Genomic DNA, 24,197 nt, shown 5'->3' on the forward strand with positions numbered 1-24,197 from the left:
AAAGAGAAAATCAATCGAATAATTTCTCTATCCCAAATTTTCCTTGAAAAACAGATGTGCACACAACGAGAACTCCTACCAATTCTCGGCCATCTAAATTTCGCTATGCGCATTATTCCTTTCATTTCCCACCTCCATCAATTATCCACCACAGTTCATGGTTTAGAAGAAACAATTTTTCTCTCCAAACCCAGTCGCGATGAACTTTGCTTATGGATCTCTTTCCTTAAGCAATGGAACGGCTGTTCCTTTTTCTACAGCGACTTGATTGCATCCCCTATTGACATCAACACATACACAGACGCTGCCCCTCCAATAGGTTACAGTGGCTAATATAAAGGACACTGGTTTGTCTCAACATGGCCAACCCAATTGTAATTCCATTCCAAAGACCAATGTTTTTCAGCCCTCTTCAAATTCTACCTATCATCGCAGCAGCCATCCTGTGGGGGGACGAATGGTCTACATCTAGCATTCTCTTTCACTGCGATAACGAAGCTACAGTGCATTGCATTAACAAAGGACGCTCCCACTCCCAATCGCTTATGCCATTTTTAAGACACCTTATCTGGATATCTGCTAAAAAACAATTTATCATGATTGCTGAACATGTACCTGGTTGCAAAAACCAAATCGCTGACTCTCTCTCTCTCTCATTTCTCTTTGCAGATATTCTGGCAACTAGCCCCGGAAGCAGACCCTCACCCAACGCCGGTCCCTCCTTATTCAGTAACGATATTTCCATAAACCACCCACTTCATAATCTTCATCAAACTTCTCTATCTCTTATCCTACAAGCAATAGCTCCCAGAACCCTCAATGCCTACCTCACAGCATGGAATTCGTTCAAACAATTCCATACCATGCTAGACAACCCATTACACTCAAAATCCTTACCTCATGCATCTACACCCTCTGTAAAGGTTACATTTCCTCCCATACAGCCCGCACCTTAGATGCTATGTTCAATCTAGCATTTTTTGGGGGGTTTCTTAAATGTTCTGAATTAACAGTTACATCCAAATTTAACCCTCTACTCCACCCCACCATCTCAGATCTAGCTTTGCAAGACAGGGAAACTATCTCTTTCCTTATCAAACAAAGCAAAACAGATTAATTCCAGAGAGGACACTCTATCCTCATTTTCAATATTCCTTCACCTACACGCCCATTCCAAACCCTCTTAGCCTAGAAAATCTCAAGAGGCTAACCCACTGGCCCCGCTTTTTACTGATGACGCTAACCGTCCAGTATCTCGATTCTGGTTTCAAAAACACCTTAAAGAAATCTTTCGCCTATCAGGTTTTTTCCCAGAGCCCTTTTCCAGCCACTCATTCAGAATTGGCGCAGCCACTACAACGGGCTCTCACACCATCAGATCCAGACCCTTGGTCGCTGGTCTTCTGAAGTTTTCAAATCTTATATACGTCTCAGTAAATACCACCTCAAGAAAGCCCAACAGGCTTTAACCAACCCCCAAGCACCTCCTCACACGGCTCCAACTCAAAAAGGCGTCTAACAGAGCCTCGACTCTCGCAAGAGTCATCCAAACCAAACCCCGCAGAAGCCCAATTGTCCACCCATGGCACCCTTACATGTTTGCCAAGGACTCCCTCAAGGGCCATTGCAGTTAGCATCTTCTGCAATCACCAATAGCTATTTACAGATGCAGACGTTTGTATCCACATGTTCTTTGCGCATTTACTGCGTTTGTACATATGTATTATATTTGTGCTTGTTCCCTTCTTCCAACTTTTCCAAATCTTTTATCCTTATAACCCTACTTTTCAGCCTCTCGTTCCTTTCTTCTCTACACTCCACTCCCAACTAATCTATTTTACACTCTACCTCTAATGATCTTGTTTCTACTGTCTAGACTCTTCAGACACCCGAAGGGGCCCCCTTGAGCTCCAACTCTCGCAGGATTCGGCCATAGCGGCCACAGTCCTTTCTTCTTCACGATGTTACCTATTCTTTTTCCGCCTAGACTCTTTCTCCAAGCTCCAAACCCCGCAGGGGTCCGCTCAAGCTAAAACTTCTTCACTCTACTTCAACTACCTCTCTTCTCCTTATGACTCACCCTCTAGCTCTGACCCCCACAGGGGTCGCTCCGAGCCCCAATCTCTCGCAAGAGTTATCCAAATCCTCTTTCCCACTCACTGATATCTATCTCCTCCTATCCGCAATCTACCCTCAAGCTCTGACCTCCACAAAGGTCGCTCAGAGCTCCAACTCTCACAAGAGTTACTCTCTTCCACTCACTGCTACCTATCTCCCCCTATCTACACTCTACCCCCAAGCTCTGACCTCCACAGAGGTCGCTTCAAGCTCCAACTCTCACAAGAGTTACTCTCTTCCACTCATTGCTCCTCCCAGCTACACTCTACCCTCAAGCTCAAACCTCCGCAGAGGTCACTCCTATCTACACCCTACCCTCAAGCTCAAACCTCCGCAGAGGTCACTCCTATCTACACCCTACCTTCAAGCTCAAACCTCCGCAGAGGTCGCTCCTAGCTACACTCTACCCTCAAGCTCAAACCTCCGCAGAGGTCACTCCTATCTACACTCTACCCTCAAGCTCAAACCTCCGCAGAGGTCACTCCTATCTACACCCTACCCTCAAGCTCAAACCTCCGCAGAGGTCACTCCTATCTACACCCTACCTTCAAGCTCAAACCTCCGCAGAGGTCGCTCCTATCTACACCCTACCCTCAAGCTCAAACCTCCGCAGAGGTCACTCCTATCTACACCCTACCTTCAAGCTCAAACCTCCGCAGAGGTCGCTCCTATCTACTCTCTACCCTCAAGCTCTAACCTCCGCAGAGGTCACTCCTATCTACACCCTATCCTCAAGCTCAAACCTCCGCAGAGGTCACTCCTATCTACACCCTACTTTCAAGCTCAAACCTCCGCAGAGGTCGCTCCTATCTACTCCCTACCCTCAAGCTCTAACCTCCGCAGAGGTCACTCCTATCTACACCCTATCCTCAAGCTCAAACCTCCGCAGAGGTCACTCCTATCTACACCCTACCTTCAAGCTCAAACCTCCGCAGAGGTCGCTCCTATCTACACCCTACCTTCAAGCTCAAACCTCCGCAGAGGTCGCTCCTATCTACACCCTACCTTCAAGCTCAAACCTCCGCAGAGGTCGCTCCTATCTACTCCCTACCCTCAAGCTCTAACCTCCGCAGAGGTCACTCCTATCTACACCCTACCCTCAAGCTCTAACCTCCGCAGAGGCTGCTCTAAACTCAAACTCTCACAAAGCTCCATCTTTCGTAAGAGCTACTCTCCTCCACTCTCTGCTCCATACCTTCACTCTACTCTGGCCCCCGCAGGGGTCACTTAGAGCTCCAACTCCCACAAGATTCACTCAAAGTTCTCTTTCACTGCTTCAAACCACCTATTCTCCCCTTCTTAACCCCGAAAACCATGACCCCCGCAGGGGTTCCTTCAAACTCTAACTCCAGCAAGAGTTATTAGAATCCTCTTTTCACCCTTATTAATCCTATCTAATTAATGCCCATGCATTTAACCTCTTTTCTTCTATTATATCCAGCAGCCGGATATAGCTCTAAATTTCCTGCCTTTTGGGGGGTTTTTTCTTCGAATACGCGGCTGCTGTCCCGAGCGATTAATTCTGCATTTTGGGGAGTTCTGAGATCCACCGAGCTCAGGCTCCCTTCTTGCTCTGCCAACGGGAGGAAGCCCCGGGCTCGAGGAGCCCTTGAGCTCGGGGCTCTCTCCCGGGACAGCATGCCAAATAAGCTTTGTAAATCATCAGCTAAGTGTGAACTCTTGAAGTGAAGTTTATTCATAAACTAATTTCGAGAGGATCACGTGCTTATGATTTATCACGTCCAGTCTCGCATTTGCTAATCACTAATCTTCCAATCATATGAGCCCTAAGGCACCATAAATAGTCTAAGTTTCCAGTTCACTTTATCTTCGTTTGGAAGAAACCCCCCTCCTCCCCTATTCTCCTCCTTTACCTGTAATTGGGCGGCACGGCGGTCCAGTGGTTAGCACTGTGAACCACACAGCAAGAATACTGCCGGTCCTAGTTCGATAGGACCGGTGAGTGTTTCTGTGGGGAGTTTGTATGTCCTTCCCGTGTCCGCGTGGGTTTTCCCCGGGCTCTCCGGTTTCCTCCCACCATCCAAAGACATTCAACATACTTAACAATCAAGCTGGTCTAATTCCTTACGTTCCCTTAGCTACAGCGGCAGGGGAGTTCTGAGATCCACCGAGCTCAGGCTCCCTTCTTGCTCTGCCAACGGGAGGAAGCCCCGGGCTCGAGGAGCCCTTGAGCTCGGGGCTCTCTCCCGGGACAGCATGCCAAATAAGCTTTGTAAATCATCAGCTAAGTGTGAACTCTTGAAACAATATAGTGCATAACAAACATACACGTGTCACTGGAATAGTAGTTGGGCAAAGTTTTTGCACACAAACCTGCCTACTTAGTGCCTAAAATTTTAAGTTGCCTATTAGCTTAGCAGGAAAAAGTAGCTATAAACGAAATTGATCAGTCAGGCTGCCCGTAAAACCGAACCAAATATGGGTCACTACTACTTAGGCTACTAGCAAGTCAAAATAAATACAGAAATACTTGTTAAGCCGGCTTGCCACAAACCGCGTTTCGCATATTCGCATTGGATTCCTAGGGTTCGGAGAGGAAGGTCGGCGCGCGCGCTCACTCACTCACCTGCTGTAAGTACATGAAAGTCAAGGCACAGGAGAGCTGCGGACACATGTCCACGTTCGGCAGGGCGACGCACGTTCCGCCCGTCAAGGGATGCTGCATCGTGTTCGCGTCCGCTCGTCCTGTTCTCTCCACCGAGTTTCAGAGTCTGCTTTGGCAGGATAGGATGCGGTTACAAAGCCTGGAAGCAGCCACGGAGTGTGCGCAAACGTGGCTGAATAACCGGCGGATGTGAGAGCGCGAGGGTCCCGGTGATGAGCAAAAAACACAGCGCGAGTCTGTTCTTGTCCTGCACGGATTTGGTAAAGCCTTTGTAAATACACACGAAACACTAGTCAGTCCGTTTGTCGCTCTTGTAAATACGCTCAATCACAGGCAAGAGGAAGGAGAGTTGGTGACTGGACGTAGTTAAGTTGCAGCGGGTCTGTTTTTCCATTCGCTGTCAGGAGTCCGGGCGCACCGTCTGTTTCATTGAGCAGCATCTGAATCTCCGTGGCACGGGGATGCGGGGCGGGGGCCAATCCTAAATCACACATTCATTTTTAACGGGGGTGGGGGAATCTCTCCCTTTTCCCTCTTGCGTGAAACTGAATTGTCCTTATAATTTATTATTATGGCGCCACATAAAGCGCGCGCGCAGAAATGAACCTCTCTTCACGTAAACAAACTGGCATCGCATTTTTGTTCCCTTAAAATCATTTTCCCATCATCCTATCACTCCCTGTGAAGCTTTGTGCTAATCTGAAGAACTGTCCAGCCTAATGCCTTTACTGAATTTATATCACTTATCACACAATTTACCTTTCCATTACATAAATAAATAAATAAATAAATAAATAAATGAATAAATAAATAAATAGACGAGGCGAGTATTCAACTTTAGTTAATACAGTTGAAGTCAGAATTATTAACACCCCTGAATTATTAGCCCCCCTGTTTTTTTTTTTTGTTTTTTTTTGCCAATTTCTGTTTAACGGAGAGATTTTTTTAAAGGTTATTAAAAATAAAAAAAAAATAAATAAAAAGGGGGGGCTAACTTTATATTCATTAGTTCTCTCATTTCAATAATGTGGTAAAAAGAAAAAAAGTCTAAGAACTAAAATGTGGATAAAATAAGCACATTAAATGTTGAAACTAACTTTGGGTATTTTGCATTGTTAGTTTATGTAAAAAAAATGAAAGCCTATTAAAAATTTCTTTAATATTTTTATTGCAGTATATATACTTTTTATTAGACACAAGTGTTACATAAACATGTTGAAAAATAAAAATAAGCATTTTATTGATCTGGACGAGGAACTGAAAGTTCACTCCTCCGATGAACCTGAACCTAAAAATCATTTTGGTTTTCCAAAAACTTTTATTTTCTTCTGTTTTACTATTTAGCTGATCCAGAAGCCCTCTATAATGATTGCATGAGAGAAAAAGCTTCTATTTGAATAAAGAAAAAAAGCATATTATGATCGATTTAAACTCCTTACATCAATACAAACTGTGTATTTTTCTAAACTGTGATAATGATTTTTTTTGTGCTTAACATACAGCATCTAACCAAAAAAAAAAAGCATCCTAAAATCTGATAAAAACAAATGCTTTGGAGGCCTGTAAAAAATTATAAAGACATAAAATGAAACAAAATGGCTTTGGATGACCCATATCAGTATCCAGAGAATGGAAGAAAGGGGGGGAAAGAAGTAGAAAAAAAGCTTGAGCAAACCGAGAAAGCGACATATAAGGGCAACACCGACAGTATCTGCTTATCTGAATCATAAAAGAACATTTCGTGTTCCCTACGCCAAATGTTAGGCACTAAATAATTAATTAAAGCCCACACAAATGTTTGAATTTACTGTTCTTTTAAAACAGCCTCATCTCTCTATCAGCAGCAAGCTCTTTATTGTAGATTCATTAACAGCTGTTAAATGTTAAACACAACTGATACTCAACCAATGGGGCCGAGCAAGGTCTAAGCGGAAAGTGCAAAGATATACAGTAAGGGAGAAAATGAAGTTGAATTATTCATGATCTTTCTCTTTAATCTTTTCCCCTCCCTCTTTGCATCCCGTTACATCCTAAGGTGACTCGCAAATCCATAGCAAGATTTCATATCCTTGTTACTTTAAAAGAGCAGAGTCATAAAAATCAATGTTGTTCTATGTTGCACGAGGGGCCGTAATTAAAACGGGCTTCAGAGGAGCCGGCAGACATGTATTATGGAGAGGGCAGCAGACTGCTTTGCTCCATTTTACTCTTTTTCTTCTCCACCCCACTCATCGCCTAAAGGCAAGACTATTTCTTTCCCCTCCCCATCCATAGACGTCTTTTCGGCCTTTTCCTTCTGCATTCCACTGTTTTTTTTTTTAATCTGCCTTTTTTTGATGCTACAGTACACAAAATATTAACTGGAACGACAACCAATGCATCTTTTTTTTTATATAAAAAATGTAATAAAAGAGCATTCAGCCAGTGTTTGGTCGCAGATAGTACTGTTTATTTCACTGCATGTCACTGTGCCTTTGACATGTGATGAGGCATGGCTGCCCTTTGCAGTGCGTCTGTTGTCTTCGCCTTTACTGAATAAATAAGCAGAGACTGCATATTGAGAGAGAGAGAGAGAGAGAGAGAGAGAGAGAGAGAGAGAAATCTCGTTTATCTCTTTGTTTGTCAGTGATGGCTCTCTCTCAGATTTCTTGTGTACATTGTGTTATTGGTCTGTCTGTGATGGGCAGAGATGGGAGGGGGGCTTTTGGGGGGGGATGCAACAAGGTTTGTGAAGCTTATCGGCTTTTTTTTCTTTTTGCACTGTGTGACACGGAAGACCAGTCTGATGTCAGATTCATTAGGAATAGCTTGATTCTATTAATAATGAAATGAGCAAAAGTTATGATCTTTGCCATGTTGAAAAACTGATGAAAGTTTTAGGTTACTTACAGTATTTTATGTTACTTATGATATACAGTTGAAGTCAGGATTATTAGCCCTCCTAAAATATTAGACCTCCTGTATATTTCCCCAACCCCAATTGGTGTTTCATGGAAAGAAGTTTTTTGCAACACATTTCTAAATATAGTAATTTTAATAACCCATTTCTAATAACTGATTTATTTTATCTTTGTCATGATGACAGTACATATTATTTTACTAGATGTTTTTCAAGATACTAGTGTTTAGTGCAATTTAACGTCTTAACTGGGTGATTTAGGTTAACTATGCAAGTTCACTAGACATGTCATTGTAACAATGTTTTTTTCTGGTGACAATTGAAAATAATGTTGCCTAAGGAGTCAACTGTGACTTCCACTGTATTATTACACCACACCTATACACTTTAAAAATTTAATTGCTTTTATAAATTGTTCAAGGTATCTAAAAGAATTGTTAATTTTGACGCGCAGAAAAGTTGATGATGACCACTTTTGGTTACTTTGATAATGGTTAACTGGATGTTAACTGTACTTCAGTTCATATCAGATCAAATCTATACATCAGATACAGTGAGCAAATGACCAAAAGTGTCCAAGTTAAAATAATTTAAATGAAAAGTATAAGTTTAGGATTAAATTACAGATGATTGATTAGTTTCTTTGTGGTAATTAGTTCATAAATATAGTTTTTTAACAATATATAAATCATTCTTGCTCTAAACATCCCTGACAAATTGTTTAATATATAAACAATTGTTACACTGAATTACATTTTACTGGCAGTTATCTCTTGTAAATAATGGCAAATGTTTTGTTTTTTGTTTGTTTTTTTCTCAGAAAAGTGCATGGGATAAAAAGGTTAAGTTGTATTATGGTGTTTGACCGATTTGTAATGTTTGCAATGAAATTAAAATGACTGTTAACAAAAAAATTTAACCAAACCTGTATTTTCTTCTAAGATAATCACAAAAAGAAATTTTGAAGACATCAGTTACACATTTCCAATATATATATATATATAATTTCTGTTTAACAGAGAGATGGATTTTTTCAACACATTTCTAAACATTTTTAATAACTTATCTCTAATTACTGATTTATTTTACCTTTGCCATAATTACAGTAAATAATATTTTACTAGATATTGTTCAAGACACTGTATTCAACTTAAAGTGACATTTTAAGGCTTAATTAGGTTAATTAGGGAGGTTAGGGTAATTAGTCAAGTTATTGTATAACGGTGGTTTGTTCTGTAGACTATTGAAAAAAATAGCTGACAGGGGCTTATAATTTTGACCTTAAGATTGTTTAAAAAAAAAAAAAAAAGCTGCTTTCATTCTAGCCAAAATGAAACAAATTAGACTTTCTCCAGAAGAAAATTTTTTTATCAGACATACTGTGAAAATTTCCTCGCTCTGTTAAACATAATTTGGGAAATATTTAAAAAAGAAAACAAAATTTAAAACTGCAGTATGTACACACAACCTTCCTATTCAGAAATGAGAAGAATAATAAGCTAATGTAAATTTTAAACCGGTTTAAAATAAAAAGATATATATGCAAAAATATGACAATAAATACAGAAAACAGCAAAATTATAGTTTTGTACAGCTAGAACTGACATGAAGTTAATGATACCAGAAGCCAGTCACATAAATTTACAAATAAATGGTCCTATCCATACACAAATATAAGATGGATACAACAATGTAAACACTGGACCTCACTCACTTACAGTACACAAAAGGAAGGGACAAATCATATAGCTTAGGAATGGCATGAGGGCATATAAATGATGACGGAATGTGTGTTTTTGGGTAACCTTTCTCTTTAAGATGTTTCTCAGTAAATATTCAGCTGTAAGCAATTTAGGGCGGGACTTTATGTGGGACTCCACTGGGATTTGCTGGAACTGTGTCAACTGAGCCATAATATTATTGGCGAATATTATTTTCCCCACCCGCACAGGTTTGGTTACATCAGAGGAGGTGGAGAAAGTTATTACATTTTTGATGAAAGCATCCCCCCTCCCTCTTTTCGATTAACATGCACAGGATAATATGCAATACAACCAGGAACAATTTTATGAAGTAAATAAACAGTTTTGAAGGGAAGGAAAATTTAGGCCCTAGATGGACCTAAACGAACAGTACAATATTACCGCTGTTAAACATTTTCCAAAAATTGTGCTTTTATATAACAGCAAAACAGCAATAGCAACCACCCGAGAATGAGGAAGAAAACATTTAAGGTGAGAAGAAAATTTAATCATACTCTGAGCTACTCTGAGAAATAGTTTACGGTTATTTCAAGCTTTTACAGTTTAGATTGAATTTCACAGACATTTTATAGCTTCAGTAACTGACAGAAGAAGTGAGCTTGGTGTAATAACTGTTATTGTGTGCCATGGCACACGTCAGCACTAATGAGAAGGGCCTGCTACATATGCACCTGAAGAGGAAAAAAATACTTGTCAGTGGCTAATCCTTAATGCTTATTTTGCTTTGCCATTGCTCATTTGCAATACACGCTCTGCGCTCTGTTGTGGCGTTATCAGATAGATATGACAAACACGAATACAAATCCCTCCCCATGAATTGTGCTTCTAAAAGCAGCCTGCTTCCCCCAACACCACAACAAATTGACTCTCCTGTTAAAAGGGAACATGCTTGGTTGTTTCCATTATGTTTTTTTTAATTATTAATGACATGACAAGCTCTCAAACACACATCAACGGGAAAACAAAGTCAAAGATGGAGATGCGTTTACCTAAACAACAAGGCAGCACACGTGTGTGACGTTTTTCGATCAAAACGACAACGAAAATCACCTTGTCGTCCCATTTAGAGGGCAAAACAGCACAAAAAAAAAGAGATGACAAAGAAAATCCATATACATATGACAAACAACACATCCCTCAGATGTTTGCAACAATCCACGGCAGCTTTCGGAGGTGCGACACAACTTTTGGCGTGTTTAGATCCTTCCAAGTGTCTGAGTAAATGAGCTTTGGCAGTGCTTGCCACATTGTCATTTAGGATCAGGTTGGGTGTATTTCAGTTGCAGGGTGCTGAGATACAGGCCCGGGCTCCATTTCAGCCTGTGCACCCGATGTGAGCATCACCATCGCTGACAGACTAATAAGGAAGGACTGGCTGCCTCCACCCCGTGTCAGGAAGTTGACAGGACTGCAGCAGGTGCTGAACGTGTAGGGAAGATTGATGAAGTCACATGGAGGTGGATTGCAGGGAGCCGGTTTGGTCATTGTTAGTGTTATTTTTCATTACCATCCCAGCTTGCTTAATGTAAATCCTAAGTCAGGATGATGGCTAACATCCTCAGCCACAGCGTGATGGGTTTTGTGCAGAAAAATCAGCCATTATCTAGCCGGGGCTGAGCGGGAACCGATGAGCCAGGCATTCAGACTGTGATGGCTGAGACTCATTGTAAATAGCATTGTTTGTTTCTCCCGGATGGTGGAGAATGCGGGCACAACTTCTCCAATCATTTCCAATAGGAAAATAAAATAAAAAAAAGGCCACAAGCGAATCGGAGTGATAGATTCTGGAAATAGAAGGGCACGGAGTCTGCACGGTCATGGTCTGCATAGGAATTCACACCATCTCCCGGATATGTGACACTTTTCCGAACGCTGCATCAGCGACGATCAACGCCTGGAGGCTAATCAGAGATTCCTTGCCGCTCTTTTACTTTGCACATCGTACAATTTGGAAAAGTCAGTTTACATGACAGTAATTATGGAAACAGATGGGGCTCCGGCAAAAATAAGGCGGCGCGGAGACAATGGGCCCAATGCATGGGGGACTTTCAGGGGCAATGAGGAGTGCAGGCAGATTGCATGGCAGCTGAGACTGCCTTTCATTAGCACTTGAGTGTGCGTCTGGAAGCAACAGAAATGCGAGTCGTTTGTTACCCCGCTGCTGTCTGAGCTAGGGGCCTGCAAATTGATTACTGGGTGGGACGAGGCAAGCAATCCTTAGCACCTCCACACAGCTGGTTACCTAGAGCAGAAGCTGCAGAGAAGCTAGCTGTCCACCCCCAGCTTTGGCTTGACAGCAGCTGCTGATCTGCGCTCATTTCAATGCATTAAGACTTTGCTGTCTTTTTAATTGGCAACAAAAACAATCCCATCTCACCGTTAATCACCTCTGCGGAAACGTGCGGCAAGAACAAGAAAGAAGAACTAATGCCTTCTTTTTCTATTTTCTGCCTTTTTTCTCTCCTCCTGTGTTCCTATATATGAACACCATGGAAACAGAATATCCTTTAAATAGAAGACAAACGCTCAGAAAAGATGGAGGCCAGCAGTAGAGTGCTAATTAGATGTTTGTGGGTGCTAAAATCATAACAAGTATTGCTGAAGTGTTTTTCTACCAATTAGTTCTCCAGCTCATAATCGAAACCCCAAAGGTCCAGAGCTGATATATATGGGCTATAAAAAAGCAACGCACTAAAAGGATGTTTGCACAAACAGGGACAGGGGAAGGGTTGCGGACAGGGCCGGGGCGAAGGCGGCCGCTCTTTATGCCCAGACGGCAATTCGGAGCGACATCTTAGAGAGCTGGGGCAAACGCCGTGGATGACTTCCCCGTGCTTTCACCAGGCACTGCCATTAGAGTGCTTTAGCTTCCATTAACGTGTCACTTTCCTTTGCTGCAGAGCCCGTGAGGAGGGGGCGATTCGTTCTGACAGGACCAGGGGCTGTCACATGCAGTAACGGTTCAGCACCGACCAACAGGAAAAGCCTCAGAGCTGACGGATCCGCGATCCATCAGAGCTGACGTGCAGGCCTCCTCCACCACAGATCCGACTGAGGCGCGTGGACAGGAGTCCATTAATTAACCGCTTAATATGTGGAGCTCGGAAATTCCCGCACCGCTGAGCATGCTGCTGTCTTGATTCCAGCGAGTTAAAAGATACACCACGTAAAGAAAGATTCACACCACTAATGAAAAACCTATCCGGCAGTGCGATAAATGACGTAAAATGGTTCCAGTCTACTCATGTGCACATTCACAGGGGCTTTCTGTAATTAGTGAAGGGATTCTGGAGTTCTAATAAGAATCCTTTTTTAATTTAACCAAACAGACTGACAAAAAAATCGAAATGCTAATGAACATTTTTTTTAAAGAAGTGGCAGAAAATGTGCATTACGATTATCAAAATGTTTTGAAGAAGAAAAAAATTAAAGAATGTTACTCAAACACTCAAATTGCCATTAAAATGTTAGGGAATGACACTTGAGCTGAACAATAAAAATAACACTAAAGTGCTTTGCTAGTTGATTTTTTACAGAACAAACTGTACACGGAGACCTGCAATTGTAACTTTAAGCTATTTCTACTCATCAAAACTTTATTATTAGAAACTTTATTTTTGTATATTCTTTATTAATAGAAACTTTATTTTTGTATATTCTAAAGGAATTCGATTAAAAATGGCCCACTGTAATGTGTTGTTCCAAGTTTTTTAAAAAGAGATGTTTTATCAATTATTTTAAAATTTTGCATTGAATTTTATTGTGTTTAAAAGTTTTCTGCTTGAATATTATACATTTTTTTGGTAACACTTCATTTTGATAGTCAATTTAAGTATTAGTAGACTGTCAGCTTAATATCTTTTGATACTGCTCCTTTAACAGACATTTAACTTCCTATAAGAAACTTTGCAAGTACATGTCAACTTACACTAACCCTAACCCCAACCTAACAGTCCATTTATAATCTAATGAGAATTAGTTGGCATATGCAATGTAACTTCAGTGTATGTACTCTAAAGGGTTATGTAAATGTTTGGAATCAAATGTTGTTGAACTCGGTTCATATGTCATTATATGAACTTAATGAACTTTCTGTAATGCATTAACAATGGAAAATGGATAATAAAGAGTTTTACTTCAATAACTCGCATTTGTTAAATGTAAATGTCACTGTAATGCTAGCAACAATCATTGGAACTCCTGTACACTACCTGACAAAAGTCTTGTCGCCTATCCACATTTTAGGAACAACAAATAATAACTTGACTTAGTTGGTCATTTTGTATCAAAAGTGGCTTATATGAAAGACAAAGGCCTCTAGATTACACTTAGTTTACCAAAATAAAATATGATTAAGCCTTGATTTTTAATTATTAAATTTTGACAGTAAAATTTGACTTTGCTTAGACAAAAGTCTTGTCACTTAACAGAAATAATGTACAGTATTGAATGTAAAGTCATGGTGCAGTGTAAAAAAAAAAAAAAAAGATTATTGTGTAAGACTTCCATGAGCATGGAGGACTGAATTCATACATCTCTGCAATGACTCAAATAACTTATTAATAAAGTCATCTGGAATGCCAAAGAAAGTGTTCTTGCAAGACTCCCAGAGTTCATCAAGATTCTTTGAATTTATCTTCAATGCCTCCTCCTTCATCTTACCCAGACATGCTCAATAATGTTGATTTCTGGTGACTGGGCTGGCCAATCCTGGAGCAAATTGACCTTTCTTTGCTTTCAGGAACTTTGTATAAGAAGGAGCGCTATCCTGCTGAAGAATTTGCCCTCTCTTGTGGTTTGTAGTGTAATGGGCAGCACAAATGTCTTGATACCTCAGGCTGTTTATGTTGCCATCCACTCTGCAGATCTCTCGCACAACCCCATACTGAATACATGCCCAAACAATGATTTTGTATTCACCAAACTTGACTAATTTTTGTGAGAATCTTGGGTCCATGATAGATAAAAAAGGTCTTCTGCAGTATTTGTGATGATTGGGATGCAGTTCAACAGATAATTCTCGGGGAAAATCTACCTTCTGCCACTTTTCCAAATGATCAACTAGAAGTCAAGTTCTGATATTTATTCTGGGATTGACGAGAAGACTTTTTGTCAGGTAGTGTACATTAAAAAAATCATTCCTAATGACATTCGACCTAAAACGAAGCACTAACCAGGGAAGAAAATAACACATTAGAAGTGATTCGGTTTCACCAGCGCCTCCATCTACAGTATAATACAACAGCGCGCCTGAGTACATCAATATTGAGAAAGTCTTTGCGAAGGGATGCTGCGTTGAAGTCATTAGCATATCATTAATTAGCTTCCCACTTCCTTATGAAGATTGCAAAAGAGCAAAGGCCCTCCGGAGGGACTGGCCTTCATTTAAGTGGCAGCGTGAGGTAGGGAACAATCGGAGGAGTACTCGTCTCCTGAGACCACTCCCTGTAATCATCAGCTGCTGCTCAGAGACACACCCCGCTCATTCAAACACCCTCCACCACAACCAGCCCGCCATGGCACCTGTAATTCAGACGCCAGCGAACCCAGCAGCTGGCAAATTATAGCAAAATGCCTGATGTTTGCGCTAAACTCATGAGCCAGTCAGTCTTACTAAGAGGAGGACAGATGGTACCATTTCTTCTTTTACTTTTAGCGCGTACAGGAAAACAAACCGGCTTCATCGCCATGATGTTTAATGAGATTTGACAGAACGAAATCTTGATGCAAACCATTATGGACATCACACACCGACTGAAGCTTTATCTCCAGATGAACTTCCGGGAAAAAAATGTTGCCTTATGTTGAAGAATGTTGGTTAAAGTTAAAGCTGGATGATTAATTGGTAAAAGATTGGGATCTCAATGACACATGATCTTTTTTTTCTGAAATGACAATGATTTTGGAAGTCTGTTAAAACTTGATGAGCTATGATCACAGAGGAACATATGAATTTGCATCCGAGCAGCTGTCATGTAAAGTTATGTCTTTAGGCTTTTCAAGCATACAGTACTGTTACGTCTATATCACAAACAGTCAAATAAAATGAGAGAAATAATGGGATGAAATTTGATTGCTTTGGATTTCAACATTGATGTTCACAGTAGTGTTCGAAATACATTAAAATAAAGGGGTATTTACGCACTATGTTTAGATATGTTTGGGCTGTTACATCACTTCTTGTGAGAAATCTGGCAAACTCACGGTTTTCTTAGTAGCCGTAAAAAAAAAAAAAAATAAAATAAAATCTAAAATAAGCTTATTTTTTATATATAGTTATTCACTTATTTTGTGCATGTAAACACATTAACTGATGTGTGTAATTGACAAAAATGATCTGTGACAAAGCAAGTATGGCTTTGGGAAACATTCGACACTACATTGTTCTTTTCCCAAACGATGCATCTTACTATGATAGTTCAGTTGCGAGTCAGGTCATTGTTTGGGAAACGCACCCCTGTTTGATTTTTGACATTTAATAAATGCATGTTACATGTTTTCATGATATTGCATATATCAGCTAAATAATCAGCTGAAAAAACATTTATTTAAATGCATTCGATGTGAACAGATTTCTGTGATTTCACTTTTGTGAAACTTTTCAAAAACACAAATATTTTTTTTTAATATATTGTTGTCATCCTAAGTCATATTTTAAACATAATTTAATTTACATAGGTAACAAATAACTTTTAAAAACAATATTTGTCCCTGACTCATTCGTTAAAGAGATTTGTTCAAAATGCTGATTTATCCAGTTACAAAACAAGTTTAAAATGATTTCTTTAATTTTATGAAAATTTCAATATATTTCTATTGATTTTGTATTTCTATTAAAAATGTATTCAAACATTTCTTTTTAAATAGACTGGATGATCAGTATTTACCCTAATAAATAGTAAATTACAATTTAATATGTCTATTCAGAAACACAGAACTATCATGATTCTTTTTTAAAAAGAAAAACAAAATCAATATAAACAGCAAAAGTAAATCCAAGGCACTCGAACAACCTGATACAGATGTTAAAAAGCCTTTATTGATGCGGCTATTCCTTAAAACAGTGCCTACACGTTTCAGCAAACACTTGGCTTTATCAGGGTAACCTAATCAGGTTAAATATCAATAAAGGCTTTTTAAAAATTTTCACACATTTTTCAAATGCCTTGGACTTACTTTTGCTGTTTATTCTGATGAATCCTTTACCCAAAGAGCACCGACACATTAATTAAGCTACCCCTGAGCACAGTTTGCTTAATTTTAAAGACAAAAAATATATAATTTTCATTTTATCAACTATCATCCAGCCTTAAAGTCATTGTTTACCGTTTGCCTTCTTACTTCTCATTCCAAACTATAATGTATTACTTACTTTATTCTGTGGAGCAGAATAGAGACAATAAAATCAATGAAAGTCAATGGGGTCCAAAACAAAGTCAGTTGGTCCCCATTGACTTAGCAATAAAAGAACAGACAGAAAAGAAAGAAAGATGCTTAAAAATATCTCCCTTTGTGTTTCAGTGAAAAAAAAGAAAGATGGGTCGGACTGATGTTTATGAGTATCTATTGACAAAACAGCCCTTTTAGAAAAACCCATAATCAATTACCAAACTACCCAATCACATCCACCACTTCCAATCACCATGTTCTGCAAAATCATCCATTACCTCGATACTTAAAATAACTGTCGTTCCTTCTATATTTCCGAGCACATTTGTCCGACTCTTGCTGCTCATTAAAGGCCTCTTCATTTGTTTGCTCACCGCAAAGGTCCTTAAATCTGCCACAACATACAAAAAGAGGCCAATTCCACTTTTCCCTGTGGTGTTAATTGAGGGAGCACGCTGTCTCCTGATTAATTATGTCAATGTATAAGAAACATCCTCTTTTCCAGTGCTGAATAAAAAAAGGAAAGAAAGATCTGAGCTTCCTCAAAGCAATGCACAATGAGCTTAACTAGTAGCCCGTAGATTACATCTGGACAACATGTCACAGCGTCTTATTATGACAGGCCTTGACCGGAGATTTCAGCCCTCTGTCGCCCAGGGGCAAACGGGATCAAGCTCTTCCTGGACAGAGATAAATTCTCTTCTTGAGTGCAAGCATTTCTGGAGGGATGCAATTCTCGTGTTAATGTGATGTAACACGATGTTGTGTGTTACAAATAACGCAAGGTGTTAATAAGTGAATTGCGAAATGTTTGTTTCGAATGAAGCGAAGGGGCGGCCAGAAATGGTAGAATTATCTAGCGAGCATGCTGAAAAAACACACATACACACACACATAATGCTCTGACATGCATAGTCTTAAAGCTGGCTTGCAGTAATTACCCAGCTGCTGAACTACTAGGGTGGCAGGAATGAAAATGAGTACCAATTATTAAATGCACCACAGAGAAGATAGAACACTACAGGAGGTCCACAATGGGACTCATGTTGCTTTGCCATAGCCCCATAAATGCTAAACGACTCAGAAAAAGCATTAATATTCCAACTGTTCCATCACTGATTCCAATTTAAAAGAAAAAGCGAGCACCTAGATATCATTCCAGTCAATGAGACGCCTCTAAAAGTACTGCGTTAGCCGTCTGATGCATCCCAATGAAGGTTTCACACCTGTGTTGAATGCATTGCACTTCCTCTCAAAGTGCGAGACGACAGGAAATAGCCACACGCTGCAGCTTAGAAACAATAAATGTGGAAATAGAGGATCTGGCGAAGTTTTACCCCTCTTAGTAAGCTGTTTGGATTGTACTGAAGAAGCAAGAGAAAGAAGTCAAGCAACACTTATGGTCGGGGTGCGAATTATACATTGACGATCAGAGGGGTCAACTTTTTCAATGATGTTATTGTGTTTAATACATTCGTCAGTGAATCAGATGTATATATTTATTTAAATGACATCTATTTTATTTATAAAACATATATACATTTTCAGTGCTTTGTGGGATATTTTTGTGTATTCTGACCTATAATATCCTATTTCAGAAGTTACTGTAAAACTATACAAACTGTATCTAATTTTACTTTACTTATGTATAAACAAACTATACAGATCAGAGCAAACTGTTTCTCACTATTTAGAGGGCTGACCACCCCATGCATGTTGTTTTGACATCCTTCAGGGGGGATCAAGCATTAATTAGGGGGGGTCAGTCTCCCCCAAACCCTCCTGTAATTTACACCCTGCTTTTGATAAAATATGGAACTATCATCTTAAAAATAATCACAGACGTTCATTAGAATAAAGCTACAAATCTAATGTCTTGAATTTTTTTACCCATGTTTTCTTACAACATGTTTCATAACTTTAAAATGGCATGTGCAGAATGATAGGTGCTTGGAAAAATAAATAAATAGATGAAATAAGTTTAAAATGTTTGTTAATATGAATTATTAAAAATAAGTAATTATGTATATAAATGTATATGTACATTTGTCATAGTATCCTGGTGTAATGTTGCTTTCCAAACTGCATTTATTTTAGAAAGTATTTTTTTAGAAAAAAAGTTTCAGCAAAAAATACATAAAAAAATTTATTATAAACAAAATTGTAGCACTGTTATTTTAATATATTTAAAGTTTATTTTTGTTTTATGGTATCAAAGATTATTTTTTAAAATAGTGAATAAAAATACTACTAAAGTATTTTTTAAAAGCTAACTATATTTTAAAAAAATATTTTTAAAATGTCCCAAATTAATCATAAATGCACTATTATTAAAGTTTAAAGTTTACTTCAATAAAAATAAAGAAAGTAGCTGAATTACAGTAACAGAGTTTGCCTTGTAAAAAAATTAAATCTATAATTGAAAATTACTGAATTATGGAGCCTATTTAACTTCGACGTTTCAAATGAGTTTTTTTTTTTTTGCTCAACATCTTTTGTTCAATGCTGTTCCTTTTCTTTCTTTCAGAAACACTTTACAATATTGTTGTATTAGTTAAGGTTAGTTATTTATAGTATTAGTATTATTAGTAGTATTTATTCATGTTAGCTAACTTTAATGAAAATACAGTTGTCCATTGTTAGTTTATGTTAAATCACGGTGCATTAACAAGTTTAAATGATAATAAGGCATTAGTAAGTGTTAAACTAGCATTAATAAATGTTGCACAAGTGTTATTTATTATAATTTCATATTAGTAAACACGTTAACTAATGAGGGTTATAATATAATATAACTTATATTATAGAGAGAGTTACAATATAACTATAATAACTGCACACTATCAATCATCTACTAAGCATTAGCAAATAGTTAATTCATTATCTGTTAAGCATCAATGCTACATTAATAGACGTTAGTAAGCAGCTTATAAATACAAATAGAATTGCTGTATTCTTGACATTTACAATGTGCTTAATAACTGTATTTTCATACGTTACTACTTATCAATTGTTACTAAATTTAGTATTGCATTATTTACAAACCACCTGTATTTAGGAGTAGATGACTTTTAGAATAATTCAGAATGAGTTAGTAAATGATTAATAAATCATCAAATTAATATTTATACATTTTATTATTCAGGCATGTAGTAATAGTCACTATGTATGCTAATAAATGCTATATTAACTGAACTCGATGTAGTTGTGTGACCTAATATAATCTGAGGACTATTTATGGTTTGTAAATCCCTTATAAATAAGTGTTACCATGACACCCTTTCATACAGTGTCACCCTTTTATGTTTTAGCATATAGAATTTAGAAAAATAGTTTTTTTACTGTCTTTGTTTATTGCCAACCCTCTGTTATATATACGGAAAGAAGTTTTTTTCCAACACATTTCTAAATATACTGTAATAGTTTTAATAACTCATCTCTAATAACTGATTTATGTTATCTTTGCCATGATGACAGTAAATAATATTTGACTAGATATTTTTCAAGACACTTCTTAACAGCTTATTGTGACAATTAAAGGCTTAACACAGTTAATTAGGTTAACTGGCAGATTATGGTAATTAGGCAAGTTATTGTATAAGGATGGTTTAATCTGTAGACTATCGAAACAAAATATAGCTTAAAGAGGCTAATGATTTTGACCTTAAAATGGTTTTTAAAAAATTAAAAACAGCTTTTATTCTAGCCAAAATAAAGCAAATAAGACTTTCTCCAGAAAATATAAATATTGAGGAAAATATTTCCAGACATACTGTGAAAATGTTCTGTTAAACATCCTTTGGGAAATATTCAAAAAAGAAAAAAGAAAAAAATCAAAAGGGGTTTTATAATTATTACTTCATCTGTGTGTGTGTATATATATATATATATATATATATATATATATATATATATATATATATATATATATATATATATATATATATATATATATATATATATATATATATATATATATATATATATATTTTTTTTTTTTTTTTAAGGTTAAACATCAATCAGCATGTTCATGCATTATAATAATAAAAGTTCCAGGTGCAGGAATTTTTCCATTGAGAGCTAAATTATAGTGTCTGCACACTAAATTGATTGCAATAAAAAAGCATAAAGAAGCCAGTCAGGTCTTTATTAGGCACAATGGGTCAACAAGAACTCGCTCTTTAAGTCTGTTCCCACCAATAAATATCATTCTATTTCTTTCCTTATTTTATTCATTCACACAATAATCCATTCATTCTTTGTACCTCCTCCGGTTGTCGTGCACAATAACTCCCTCAAAGGTTCACACTGTATTATCCTGGGACTTATTAGGTAGCTATATGGTGCCAGCACTCATACTAAGATAACCCTTACCTGGTCTTATCACCGGCACACAAAAGCATGGGATCAAATAGGCCTCCATGTAATCCATCTCTGTCAGCGGCATTACGGAAATTACCTGTCACAACCATCATGGTTGAGATTGTGTGATTAAACACAAACTTTAGAAATAAATGCCCAAGGGTAGCAGAACACGGGCCTCTGCGAAGTATATTTCAATTGAGACCCCCCTCCCCCCTCTTTCTCCACCATTAATTGCTCAATTCTACACGGAGGAATTACGGACGACACAATGTTCTCTGGAAGTTAAAAAAAGGGGCCGACAGAATGTGGGAGATCATCACCGACTATTGCTTGTAGCCGCAGAATGATCTTTCATTATCTTTAATTCAGATAGGCAGTGTTTTCTGTCATTCGGCCGGGCTCGTGACAGAGCTGGAATTGCTGTTTCTAAAATAGAGCGGAGAAGTTAAATGGATTTAAACCTTTGTTCACCGCAGACTTGTGTGCAGGCCGCACTTAATGGAAATGAGTCTCGGTGCCTGACAAGAGCCGAGGTGCATGTGGTGACCTGTAGCTTAAAAGAGGACTGCTGTAATTCATAGTACAATTAAAAGACGCCATCACGTTCGTTCTTTCTCCCGGTCTGCGCTCAGTTCCTCAGAGAAGCCAGAGCTAATTATATTAATGTTAAGACAAACTCTGCATGCCAACACATAAACAGGTTTTTTTTTTTTTAACGCTTACATACTTATGCTCTTATCTTAATTGCATCCGTGCACACACACTGGCATTTACAGACACTATGAAGGGAAAAAGAGTGACGAGCGAGAAATATATATAAAACACACAGTATTTCCAATGCTTTATGCATGCTACAAAGCAACTTCTGTGTATCACTGCTCAACATACAGTATTATAGATAGATCCTTCACAGCATAGATGATTACAACATGGCTGCTGTTAGAAAAAAATGCAGCATCGTACTTTTAAATGCAAGTACATTAGTAAACAATCAGTTTTCTGTTTTTTTGTGACTAACCCCTTCAAACCCTGTGTCAATTACAATGGGCATTGCATTTTTTTTTGTGTGTGTGTGTATTTTATGTTAGTATAATGTTTGGGAAGTACAACAAACAAAAGTATACAAATCAACTTTAACTTTATCAAATGAATTGAGTGTAGTTAACTCAAAATTTACTGAAAGGTAATTCTATTTATTTGAAAAGAGTTTTGAACTCAGTGTTGGAGGTAATGAGATAATGAAATACCTCATTACTTCAATTTAAATGGAGTAAGTTCACAGTACTCATTAGGATTCGATCTTTTTAACTCAATTGGTTTGTGTTACTTATTGCGTTTTACTGTGTATATACTTAAAAGGTGTTGAATTTTTATATATATATATAAATTGGTCTCATTTATAGAAGCCTCAGGAACTGTGAATACATACTTTTACATTTTTCAGAAACTTGGAACATGAATTGGGTGTAAAGGTTAATGTTTTATTTATTTATTTTTTGTTTAGTTTTTTCAATTCGCATTATGGGATCTTGACCTTTCCTTCAACAACGTTTGATGTTAAAAAGTTAGACTTTTATTGACATTTATTAGTTTGAAATGATATACCATCTTGGATTGTTCAATTATGGTACAGAATCAATTTGATATTGCTTGTCATATAATATATTGTTTCAAACAGGTAAAATGTTAAATAAAAATCACTCTGTTAAAACGAAGAGTGGAATTTTCAACATCAAAAGTCGATGAAACAGAAGTCAAGGTCCTATAATGCAATTCTTAACCTAAATAAAAAAATATATATAAATAAATAAAAACTCTCACAAAATATTTAAACTGTTAATTAACTATCAAAGATTACTTTTCAAATTTCACTTCAAAATTTACTGACTTTATTTTTTGTTTTTCATTATTTATAATTTTTGTTTAAAAAAAAAAAAAAAAAAAAAAAAAAAACGTTTTTTTTTTTTGCTTTAAGATTTGCAGTGTGTGGTCACCATAAAAAAAATAATAATAATAAAATAAAAACACAAAGATACCCATGGAGTACTCTGATGTAACAACGTCCTTCAGCCACAATCACACTCAAAATAAGGACTTGCAATTTGTACCCTGTTGCTTAAGCATTTAATTAAAATGCATATGCAACAAATAATGAGTCACAAGTGTGTTTTTGCAGAGTGTTAAATCAACAAACATTGTATACAAAAAAAAAAAAAAAAAAACTTTTCAAAGGTACCCATAAAAAGGTTACTGTGGCTCTATATGTGTCTGTCATGGTCAGCAACTGCCTTTATCTCTCTTTTTTGGCTTGAAATCTGTTCACGCAAGCTTCAAAATGCACTATTTATTGCTGACAGAAATCATTTCTGAGCATTCAAAACTGTGTGGCTTACATTTTGTTGAGTTATTTATTTCTCAACTTCTGTTTACAAGGTTAGCTTAAAGGTTCACTCAATTTGGATGAAAGACCTCGCCAAATTGTGAAATGACCTTGTTCTCTGGCAGCTACGGGGAGGAATAGGAATAGAAATATTCAAAATTTAATCCCAAGGATTCACTCTGACTCCAAAGGAATATTCTGTCCTTTAAGGAATAATTCATGCAATATGTGTGGCAATGAAAATGATATAAGGTTAGGCATTAGATATTGATATAATAACTTATTTAGTGTTATTCATATAATGGAGTCGATTATGTCAAATTTAACATTTCTTTAATAAATTATGAGATGGGTGAGAGTAAAAATGTCACCTCATCTTTATGGATCAAAGTTATATTCTATGCCTATCAACTGTTCCCATAATTCTGATTAACACCCCTGTCCGTTTCTTAGGGAAAATATATTCATAGTCACACCGTGTCTTTTTTTTTTTTTTGCCTGCATCTTTTTTCATAGTGGACAAATCTGCCTTTAAAAATTCAGAGGTCCCAACACATTCTTGCACAGAAGCCCGGCTTTCACTGTGAACTCCGCATATATCGGTTTATTCCTGAACTTTGAGTGATCAAAGAGTGCCAAACTGTCAAAAACACAACA

The 24,197-nt window shown here is 37.6% G+C and overlaps 1 protein-coding gene across 28 annotated transcripts in view; it reads right to left on the minus strand.

Moving 5' to 3' along the window:
- Nucleotides 1–24,197, minus strand: part of rbfox1 (RNA binding fox-1 homolog 1) — a 445,956-nt gene that overhangs the window by 219,998 nt on the left and 201,761 nt on the right. For 5 of the 28 annotated variants that reach the window (XM_068216725.2, XM_068216714.2, XM_068216717.2 and 2 more), the window contains exon 1: nucleotides 4,706–5,167. The exons of the other annotated variants lie outside the window; for them this stretch is intronic. In XM_068216725.2, coding sequence (XP_068072826.1) covers nucleotides 4,706–4,804 — 99 coding nt within the window. In that variant the 5' untranslated portion in view covers nucleotides 4,805–5,167. Of the gene's footprint in view, nucleotides 1–4,705; nucleotides 5,168–24,197 lie in introns of those variants that run through there. 28 annotated transcript variants of the gene reach the window in all.

The sequence above is a fragment of the Danio rerio genome, chromosome 3, assembly GCF_049306965.1.
Source record: "Danio rerio strain Tuebingen ecotype United States chromosome 3, GRCz12tu, whole genome shotgun sequence".
Lineage (NCBI taxonomy): Eukaryota > Metazoa > Chordata > Actinopteri > Cypriniformes > Danionidae > Danio > Danio rerio.